Source organism: Oncorhynchus nerka, linkage group LG13 (genome assembly GCF_034236695.1).
Source record: "Oncorhynchus nerka isolate Pitt River linkage group LG13, Oner_Uvic_2.0, whole genome shotgun sequence".
NCBI lineage: Eukaryota > Metazoa > Chordata > Actinopteri > Salmoniformes > Salmonidae > Oncorhynchus > Oncorhynchus nerka.
In genome coordinates, this window is record NC_088408.1 from 17,639,177 (window position 1) to 17,650,256 (window position 11,080).

The window sequence follows — 11,080 nt, forward strand, 5'->3', positions numbered from 1 at the left end:
ACAGGGATCCCTGTTGATATAATATAACCTAGCTACTATGACTTTATTACAGGGAATGATAGAACATCCCATCGTATGGTAAAGGATTAGCAGCATCAAGAAACCGATTTGAATGTCTAAGGAAAGTCTGGTTTGAGTGGCTATATTGTCTATTAGTCTGTGGCCTGGATAATGACATGAATTTCTCACATTACTGTAAGTATGGCATCTTTAGGTGGACTTGTCTTCCAAACCCTCTCAGCCCTGATGCCCTGACCACAGGCGGACAGTCTAATTTTAGAGCTGGGCATATTGACCCATAACGCCAACTCTCCAAAATGTGCTGAGTTAGTTAGGCACTAAAGATATTTGTGAGATTCATGTATTTTTATTTAATTTATTTTTTACACTTTTCACCCTTGTCCGCGGCGATTGTGCAATAGTTTATTTATCAATACATCAATGAACAGCAGTTTGTGAAACAAATGTACTCGACAGCATGTTGTGAAATTCACAGTTGGGATAGTTGCTGTTGCTGCACAGCTTCCTTTTATTTATTTAACCTTAATTAACCTTCCTTATAGAGCGCCTGGAGAGGGCTAAGGCTGTTTACAACAGGACCAGGGCTAAGGCTGTTTACAACAGGACCAGGGCTAAGGCTGTTTACAACAGGACCAGGGCTAAGGCTGTTTACAGCAGGACCAGGGCTAAGGCTGTTTACAGCAGGACCAGGGCTAAGGCTGTTTACAACATGACCAGGGCTAAGGCTGTTTACAGCAGGACCAGGACTAAGGCTGTTTACAACAGGACCAGGGCTAAGGCTGTTTACAACAGGACCAGGGCTAAGGCTGTTTACAACAGGACCAGGGCTAAGGCTGTTTACAGCAGGACCAGGGCTAAGGCTGTTTACAGCAGGACCAGGGCTAAGGCTGTTTACAACATGACCAGGGCTAAGGCTGTTTACAGCAGGACCAGGGCTAAGGCTGTTTACAACAGGACCAGGGCTAAGGCTGTTTACAACAGGACCAGGGCTAAGGCTGTTTACAGCAGGACCAGGGCTAAGGCTGTTTACAGCAGGCCCAGGGCTAAGGCTGTTTACAGCAGGACCAGGGCTAAGGCTGTTTACAGCAGGACCAGGGCTAAGGCTGTTTACAACAGGACCAGGGCTACAGCTGTTTACAACAGGACCAGGGCTAAGGCTGTTTACAACAGGACCAGGGCTAAGGCTGTTTACAACAGGACCAGGGCTAAGGCTGTTTACAGCAGAACCAGGGCTAAGGCTGTTTACAACAGGACCAGGGCTAAGGCTGTTTACAACAGGACCAGGGCTAAGGCTGTTTACAACAGGACCAGGGCTAAGGCTGTTTACAACAGGACCAGGGCTAAGGCTGTTTACAGCAGGACCAGGGCTAAGGCTGTTTACAACAGGACCAGGGCTAAGGCTGTTTACAGCAGGACCAGGGCTAAGGCTGTTTACAACAGGACCAGGGCTACGGCTGTTTACAACAGGACCAGGGCTAAGGCTGTTTACAACAGGACCAGGGCTAAGGCTGTTTACAACAGGACCAGGGCTAAGGCTGTTTACAACAGGACCAGCGCTAAGGCAGTTTACAACAGGACCAGGGCTAAGGCTGTTTACAACAGGACCAGGGCTAAGGCTGTTTACAACAGGACCAGGGCTAAGGCTGTTTACAGCAGGACCAGGGCTAAGGCTGTTTACAGAAGGACCAGGGCTAAGGCTGTTTACAGCAGGACCAGGGCTAAGGCTGTTTACAGCAGGACCAGGGCTAAGGCTGTTTACAGCAGGACCAGGGCTAAGGCTGTTTACAGCAGGACCAGGGCTAAGGCTGTTTACAGCAGGACCAGGGCTAAGGCTGTTTACAGCAGGACCAGGGCTAAGGCTGTTTACAGCAGGACCAGGGCTAAGGCTGTTTACAGAAGGACCAGGGCTAAGGCTGTTTACAGCAGGACCAGGGCTAAGGCTGTTTACAGCAGGACCAGGGCTAAGGCTGTTTACAGCAGGACCAGGGCTAAGGCTGTTTACAACAGGACCAGGGCTAAGGCTGTTTACAACAGGACCAGGGCTAAGGCTGTTTACAACAGGACCAGGGCTAAGGCTGTTTACAACAGGACCAGGGCTAAGGCTGTTTACAGCAGAACCAGGGCTAAGGCTGTTTACAACAGGACCAGGGCTAAGGCTGTTTACAACAGGACCAGGGCTAAGGCTGTTTACAACAGGACCAGGGCTAAGGCTGTTTACAGCAGGACCAGGGCTAAGGCTGTTTACAGCAGGACCAGGGCTAAGGCTGTTTACAGCAGGACCAGGGCTAAGGCTGTTTACAACAGGACCAGGGCTAAGGCTGTTTACAGCAGGACCAGGGCTAAGGCTGTTTACAACAGGACCAGGGCTACAGCTGTTTACAACAGGACCAGGGCTAAGGCTGTTTACAACAGGACCAGGGCTAAGGCTGTTTACAACAGGACCAGGGCTAAGGCTGTTTACAACAGGACCAGGGCTAAGGCAGTTTACAACAGGACCAGGGCTAAGGCTGTTTACAACAGGACCAGGGCTAAGGCTGTTTACAACAGGACCAGGGCTAAGGCTGTTTACAGCAGGACCAGGGCTAAGGCTGTTTACAGAAGGACCAGGGCTAAGGCTGTTTACAGCAGGACCAGGGCTAAGGCTGTTTACAGCAGGACCAGGGCTAAGGCTGTTTACAGCAGGACCAGGGCTAAGGCTGTTTACAGCAGGACCAGGGCTAAGGCTGTTTACAGCAGGACCAGGGCTAAGGCTGTTTACAGCAGGACCAGGGCTAAGGCTGTTTACAGCAGGACCAGGGCTAAGGCTGTTTACAGCAGGACCAGGGCTAAGGCTGTTTTCAGCAGGACCAGGGCTAAGGCTGTTTTCAGCAGGACCAGGGCTTTGCTCCAATGTGTGCTTTGTCTGGTCACCCAGTCCAGCCAGCAGGGACAAAGAGAGGGTAATTCACTCAAGTCTCAAGGGGAAAAGACTCGCTGTGTCTGTCTGTCTGCCAGTGAATGAAAATGCACGCACGCACGCACACACACACACACACACACACACACACACACACACACACACACACACACACACACACACACACACACACACGGTGTGAGGCCTGTGACTTGCTGCCAAGTCTCGGTGGGCCCATATGCTGATGGTCTCTGCCCTAAGGTCTGCCATGTCTACTTGCTGTGGGAGCCTATAGCCTCTAACAATAGAATCAATCATCCCCTCACCTCTCTGTCATAGTAATAGATCCTGTTTCAAAGGAATGACATTCAAAGACATGAAGTCACCCTTACAGTATGTCGTTATTTTATCCTGTTCAGTGAAGAGTGCACCTTTGAAAATGTAGCTGCCTTTCTGTGCCGCACCCATTGCTGAGGGCAAGGCCAGGTTTTAATGTACTGTAACTTCAAGCCCTTATCTTCCTCTGTCTTTTAGGGTGTTTCTTACTGCAATAAAAACCTTTTTTGATTATATAAAAAAAACTTTTTTGATGATTATTTTTGTTTTTATATGACAAAGATCCCGCCGCTAAGGTCTATATTCATCTTGCTGCTGGGTCAAAAGTCTTCATGAATGAGCATGCTGTGTGAGTTAAGTTTATGCTGTGTGAAGTTTATGTGGACCAAGGCAATCGTACTGCCGAACGAATGGCCATAGGCTAATAATACTAATTCAAGGCTTGTAAGCTTGTGAGTGATGGTGTTGGGTGTTTCAGTTTGAATTGCTGTAATAAAAAGAGTTATTTGGATTTCCCACCTGTTTGCTGGCTGGCTGTTTATTTCATGTTATGGTTTGACAGCTTCAATGGTTTTCAATCATACCTTATTTATCTGCTGTATGACAGCCTTTCAACTCCAAACCAACCACATTCACTACTGTAGTGGTGTATAGTACATGATCAATTATATTGATGTTTGGTGTGTTAACGTACTGACTCATTGACGGATGTATGGTTCCTGCACACAAACCTACTGTTTCTTTGTCAAATTGTCAAAGATTTCAGCCGCCAAAGTCATAGACTTTTCTCTCTGCTACTGGATGGCAAGCGCTACCGTTCGACCAAGTCTGGAACCAACAAAACCCAGAACAGCTTCTACCACCAAGCCATATTACTGCTAAATAGTTAAATAGTTAACCAAATAGCTACCCGGACTATCTGCATTGACCCTTTTTTCACAATGTTTTTTGTTTCATCACATACGCTGCTGCTACTGTTTATTATCTATCCCTTCATTCCTAGGTACAGTTTCGGAAGTTTACGTTGGAAGTTTAAGTCAGAAGTTTACATACACCTTAGCCAAATACATTTAAACTCAGTTTTTCACAATTCCTGGCATTTAATCCTAGTAAATATTCCCTGTTTTAGGTCAGTTAGGATCACCACTTTATTTTAAGAATGTGAAATGCCATAATAATAGTTTAGAGATGTCATGCCCTGGTCTTAGTATTTTGTGTTTTCTTTATTATTTTGGTCAGGCCAGGGTGTGACATGGGTTATTTATGTGGTGTGTTTTGTCTTGGGGTTTTTGTAGGTCATGGGATTGTGGTTAGTGGGGTTGTTTAGAATAGTCTATGGCTGCCTGGAGTGGTTCTCAGAGGCAGGTGTTTATCATTGTCTCTGATTGGGAACCATATTTAGGCAGCCATATTCTTTGAGTGTTTCGTGGGTGATTGTTCCTGTCTCCTGTGTCAGTACCACACGGGACTGGTTTCGGGTTTTCACATTTATTGTTTTGTAGTTTGTTCATGTATAGTTTTCCTTATTAAAAAACCATGAACTTCAACCACGCTCTCTGCCTCTCCTTCGACGGAAGAATCCCATTACAAGAGAATGATTTATTTCAGCTTTTATTTCTTTCATCACATTCCCAGTGGGTCAGAAGTTTACATGCACTCAATTAGTATTTGGTAGCATTGCCTTTAAATTGTTTAACTTGGGTCAAACGTTTCGGGTAGCCTTCCACAAGCTTCCCACAATAAGTTGGATGAATTTTGACCCATGCCGCCTGACAGAGCTGGTGTAACTTGACGTCAGTGCTTTGTGATGGCCACTCCAATATGTTGACTTTGTTGTCCTTAAGCCATTTTGCCTCAACATTGGAAGTATGCTTGGGGTCATTGTCCATTTCGAGTACACATTTGCGACCAAGCTTTAACTTCCTGACTGATGTCTTGAGATGTTGCTTCAATATACCCACATAATTTCCGCACCTCATGATGCCATCTATTTTGTGAAGTGCACCAGTCCCTCATTATGGCCAAACAGTTCTATTTTTGTTTCATCAGACCGGAGGACATTTCTCCAAAAAGTACCATCTTTGTCCCCATGTGCAGTTGCAAACCGTAGTCTGGCTATTTTATGGCGGTTTTGGAGCAGTGGCTTCTTCCTTGCTGACCTGCCTTTCAGGTTATATCGATATAGGACTTGTTTTACTGTGGATATAGATACTTTGGTACCTGTTTCCTCCAGCATCTTCACAAGGTCCTTTGCTGTTGTTCTGGGATTGATCTGAACTTTTCGCACCAAAGTACATTCATCTCTAGGAGACAGAACGCGTCTCCTTCCTGAGCTGTATGACGGCTGTGTGGTCCCATGGTGTTTATACCTGCATACTATTGTTTGTACAGATGAACGTGGTACCTTCAGGCGTTTGGAAATTGCTCCCAAGGGTGAACCAGACTTGTGGAGGTCTACCATTTTTTTCTGAGGTCTTGGCTGATTTCTTTAGATTTTCCCATGATGTCAAGCAGAGGCACTGAGTTTTAAGGTAGGCCTTGAAATACATCCACAGGTACATCTCCAATTGACTCAAATGAAGCTCAGAAGCTTCTAAAGCCATGACATAATTTTCTGGATTTTTCCAAGCTGTTTAAAGGCACAGTCAACTTAGTGTATGTAACCTTCTGACCCACTGGAATTGTGATACAGTATTAGTCTATAAATAAATCTGTTTGCCAAATTTGGCACCTCTCCCATGTCTTTTTCGACTAGTAGTTGTTCTGATTTTTTTATTGCCTACATTTGACTCCTTCTATGTTTAATATAACACACATACAGTGGGGCAAAAAAGTCACTGAGCTCCTCATTAAGGCCATTCTACTGCCAATGTTTCCCTTGCATGGCTGTGTGCTCGATTGTATACATCAACAGGTGTGGCTGAAATCCAGCCAAATTAAACAATACTGCCTTATCTTTGTAGAACTCACTTAATTCTAGGGAAGCTGTCCCCGCACTGATTTTACAAGGCTTCATTCCAGACTGTGTAGAGACATAGTGTAAAGAGTGTAAATGGCGCCATCTACTGGGTAACAATAACAATGCTGGTACTTCTACTAATTGTGAGCAGTTTGCCATGGCTGAAACCCAGATTACAGAGTATTGTCCTTCCGTTAATAAATACATTAGGAAATTAATATAGGCCATAAAAAAAGTTTTTTATTTTGTCTTTCAAAATACGTTCAAACACAGACATAAACCACAATTGTGCATTAACCAAAGACAGAACTGCATAAAAGCAACAACCGATATATCATATTCATAAACAATAAACAGCAAGTAGAAACAGTTGTCATCATTTAAATAAACACTTTTGTTATTTTACATTGATTATTCCATGTAAGGCTTATGGAAACATTCAATAAAGATGGCATAGGTACATTGATAAATGTATCAGACTGCGCTAGGGTTCACAGCAGTAGCAGTCTCCACCACAGGGTCTCGTCCTCACATGGTGAAAGAAGATGCGTTGTCTGTAGAGGATCCATCCATAGACCTGCGGACAGTGGAGACATACATCTCTGACGTGACCCTCGAGAAGCGTCGGGGATTCATGACCCTCTTCCCAATGCACCACACATCCTCCACAATCTTCCTGAAGTGGTTCCTGAACTTCACCCCGATGAAGGCGTATAGGACCGGGTTGAGGCAGCAGTGCAGGTAGGCCACTGTTTCTGTCACTGTCTTGGCCACTTCGGTTGTATCCACCTGACTGCAGGTCTGGGTCTGGAACTTGTTGACGGTGTCGTAGAGCAGTGCAGCGTTGTAGGGCAGATGACAGATGATAAACACGACCACCACAGCCAGCACCACGCGCACCGCCTTGTGCCGCTGGAAGTTCTTGGCACGCAGCAGCGTGACAATGATGTTGGCGTAGCAGAAGCCCATGACCAACAGGGGCAGGAAGAAGCCCACCGCCATCTGGGTGCTCGGGACCAGGATCTTCATCTGACGGGCCGTGGCGTTGTCTGGGAACCTGAAGTTGCAGACTACATAGTCCTCCTCCTCCTCCTCCTCTAAGAATATGGTGTCCTCCAGATTTAACAGTGTTGTAGCATTGTTTTTATCATAGTTGTCATAATAATTTCCAATGCTGCTGTGTGCAGGCACATAACGCTCGTAGTAGACAAAGGTGGGGACAGAGAGGAGCAGGGCCAGGCTCCAGACTGCAGCGCAGATGATGCGGCTGTAGATCAGGGAGCGGAGCCGGAAGGAGCGACGGGCCTGGACGATAGCAATGTAGCGGTCGGTGCTAATACAAGCTAACAACAGCATGCCACTGTACAGGTTGACGCTGTAGGCCCCACGGAGAACCTTACAGGCCACCATCCCCATGGCCCAGTCACTCTGCTCATTGTAGATGATCAGGGGTAGAGCCACCACAAACAGCATGTCTGCTATGGCCACGTTCAGAAGGTAAACGTCCGTCATGGACTTGGCCTTCTTGTAGAAGGCGTAGGTGACGATCACCAGGATGTTGCCCAGTAAACCCAGGATACAGATGACAGAGTGGATGTAGAGTCGCACCACTCTCTCCACACTGTTGTTTTCTTCCATATTACATGGCTCCACCCAATCATAGTCATACGCCACTGAATTGTTAACTGTTTCCTCGGCATTATCCGTATAGTTCATTTTCTCCTATGGATAAATAGAGAGAGCACTCAGAGAACAGGTCTTTCATTTAATAACACACTTGGAATGTATTTCAACATACAGTATGTACTCATGGCACCCCCCCCCCCCCCCAAAAAAGCATTTCTGTTTTATTGAAATGTATCCTATCACTATCAACTACTGTATACGTATATTATTTTAACTACAAAGCAAAATTCTGATTGTAGTTAATTAACATCCTTACAAAAGTGTGACTGAAGTAATCTGGAGTCAAATAGGGTTGGCAATGTGGTGCGATTCAGAGAAAGGAAATTTGCAGAGAACCAGGTCACATAACCCCAATCTTGCTTGAGTGACCCAAATTCTTCTTTAAATGCACGAGTGTGGTTAAGTATCTAAAGTGCACAACTGGGGTTGGCTTTCAATAACACACAGTAATTCATGTCAGTATTGCAACTTTTAGGGGCACTGCTGGCATTATCAATTGGCAGTTCATTGTACATTTGTCATTTTAAAAAATCTGTGTTTTGAATATAAAAATGTCTCAATGCTATTGACAAAGACATTAAATTGTTGTTCTGCTTCTGGTTGTTGTTCCTATTATTCACTTCTGCATGGTGGCCGTTCCCAAAGCATAAAGACGACAGCAAGGCAACAATGGTTTGATGTTCCATCTCGCCTGACTTCCCTAATCAAATGTCAACTGAAGCACATGATCATCTAAGTGGATATTGAAGAAATTAATGTATGTACAAGGAGCATTGTGAGTTCTTATGAAGCTAATTGGATATCTAGAAATGATATCAGATGTATGCATGGAAAATAATTTGATGTATACCTTCATCCATGTTAGATGACTCAAACATACTGCATTTCCCCTTTCATTCTTATATAACATCCCCCACCACCTGATAGAAGTGAAGACATACAGTACATCCACATACCTTACTGTTTTCTACACATCCCTCTGAGGTCTTCTAAAGGTACATCCACATACCTTACTGTTTTCTACACATCCCTCTGAGGTCTTCTAAAGGTACATCCACATACCTTACTGTTTTCTACACATCCCTCTGAGGTCTTCTAAAGGTACATCCACATACATCCATCCCTCTTGTCTTTTACATCCACATTTCTGTTTTCTACACATTCTGAGGTCTTCTGTACATCCCATACCTTACTGTGATCCCTCTGAGGTCTTCTAAAGGTACATCCACATACCTTACTGTTTTCTACACATCCCTCTGAGGTCTTCTAAAGGTACATCCACTTGCTTTATTTTCTTTTTCTCTTCTGACCTATTAGTGATGGTGGCTTAACTACAACCATTTAGGTTATTTCATGTTGGCTGTGACGGATCAATCTGGGCCAGACAGCCTAGTCCAAGGCTTTTGCATAGGATATGTTGTAGAATATGTTTTGTGGGACATTGCTTATTCTCTGCGGTGAGGTTCCCCTTTCCTAGCTGCAGAGTGTATGCATACATTTTAGCAAGATCCTGAGATTTCGGGGGATTTATTACCAGGTTATGTTAGTTCAGAACGTGTAATAAACCTAAACAACAAATACAAGCAGTCTCACGTAGCATGGACCTATTACACACAACTGTTTTCAGTGGTGTAAAGTACTTAAGTAAACATACTTAAAAAAATAAAAAAAATTGAGTATCTGTACTTTATTTTACTATTTATTTTCTTGACTACTTTTACTTCACTACATTCCTAAAGAAAATAATGTACTTTTTACTCAATATATTTTCCCTGACACCCAGAAGTACTCGTCACATTTTGAATGCTTAGCAGCACAGGGAAATGGTCCTATTCACTCTTATCAAGAGAACATCCCTGGTCATCCCTACTTGCTCTGATCTGGTGGACTAAAGACACATGCTTTATTTGTACATGATGTCTGCTGTGTGTTGGTGTGCCCGTCTATCCATAAATAAACATAAACAAGAATATTGTGCCGTCTGGTTGGTTTAATATAAGGAATAAAAAATGATTCATACTTTTACTTTTGATACTTAAGTATATTTAAAACCAAATACTTTTACTCAAGAATGACAATTGAGTACTTTTTCCTAGGGTGACAGACTTATGATAGAAAAATTTACTTTTGTGAAATGAATGAATGGTAATTAAAATTGTATAATGTAGACAATTACATTTCAGACAATACAGTCAAAAAGTAGAACTGAAACGAGTTGCAAACAACTGTGTTAATTTCAGGTATGACATGTTTAGAAATTAACTGATTTTATTACAATACACACAATGTAATCTACAGTAAGATTTAGTGGAATGTCATGTTTACAAATAAAGATTAAAGTGCATGTTGAACATATTTAACCCAGCAGTTTTCCTTACATTAAGAACAGTAAATGATATATTTGATTAAACAAACATGGTCACATATTATCCCATGTATTGTGTAAGAGAGGACTTACCAGAATAACGCAGTAATCGTTTCAAAAGACTCTTGGGACTATTCTAAGCCCAGTTTGAAAGGAAGCTGTGAACCTCAGAATCTCTCAATTAGAGAAAACAGGAAGAAGTCAAGTTTTTCTCTGTTTGATCAACCTAGACTGTCAGCTGTGGAACCAAGCAGTGTCGCTGCATGCACTTGACGTTCTCAAATAAAAACCTGTTGGCTGACACCTGCAGATCACACAATCTGAGCAGAAGAACTCAAGAAACATGCTCATTACACCGTAACTCTTTATTGACCTTTGAAACGTATTGACTGTTGATTGCTCACTTCTATTCATTCAACTATCTGGAATATTAGATACACTGGAAACGGTGTGCATTATTTTGCAGACATGCATTACATGGGGGATAAAGTCTCAAAGATCAAAGTACTTGATATTTAGCAAAGTGGTGTCACTGATTAGTACCATCATGTGAATAAAGCATACATACATTTTACAGTGCCTTCGAAAAGTATTCATACCCCTTGACTTATTCCACATTTTGTTACAGTCCAAATTAAAAATGTATTGAAAGTATATTCTGTGGTGGCAGGGTAGCCTAGTGGTTAGAGCGGTGGACTAGTAACCGGAAGGTTGCAAGTTCAAATCCCCGAGCTGACAAAGGTACAAATCTGTCCTTCTTCCCCTGAACAGGGAGTTAACCCACTGTTCCTAGGCCGTCATTGAAAATAAGAATTTG

The 11,080-nt window shown here is 43.5% G+C and overlaps 1 protein-coding gene across 1 annotated transcript; it reads right to left on the minus strand.

Annotated features, from left to right (window-relative positions):
- Positions 1-6,432: 6,432 nt before the first annotated feature.
- LOC115124211 (C-C chemokine receptor type 6-like) lies at positions 6,433-10,554 on the minus strand. Its single transcript, XM_029653593.2, has 2 exons — positions 10,357-10,554; positions 6,433-7,934 (listed from the first exon to the last, which is right to left on the minus strand). The coding sequence occupies exon 2, from the start codon at positions 7,926-7,928 to the stop codon at positions 6,741-6,743; it is 1,188 nt and encodes a 395-aa protein (XP_029509453.1). The 5' UTR covers positions 7,929-7,934; positions 10,357-10,554; the 3' UTR covers positions 6,433-6,740.
- Between the last annotated feature and the right edge of the window lie 526 nt (positions 10,555-11,080).

What these genes read in the sequence shown, in the direction of transcription:
- LOC115124211 (XM_029653593.2), bottom strand. Translation starts at nt 7,928, where the DNA reads ATGAACTATACGGATAATGCCGAGGAAACAGTTAACAATTCAGTGGCG.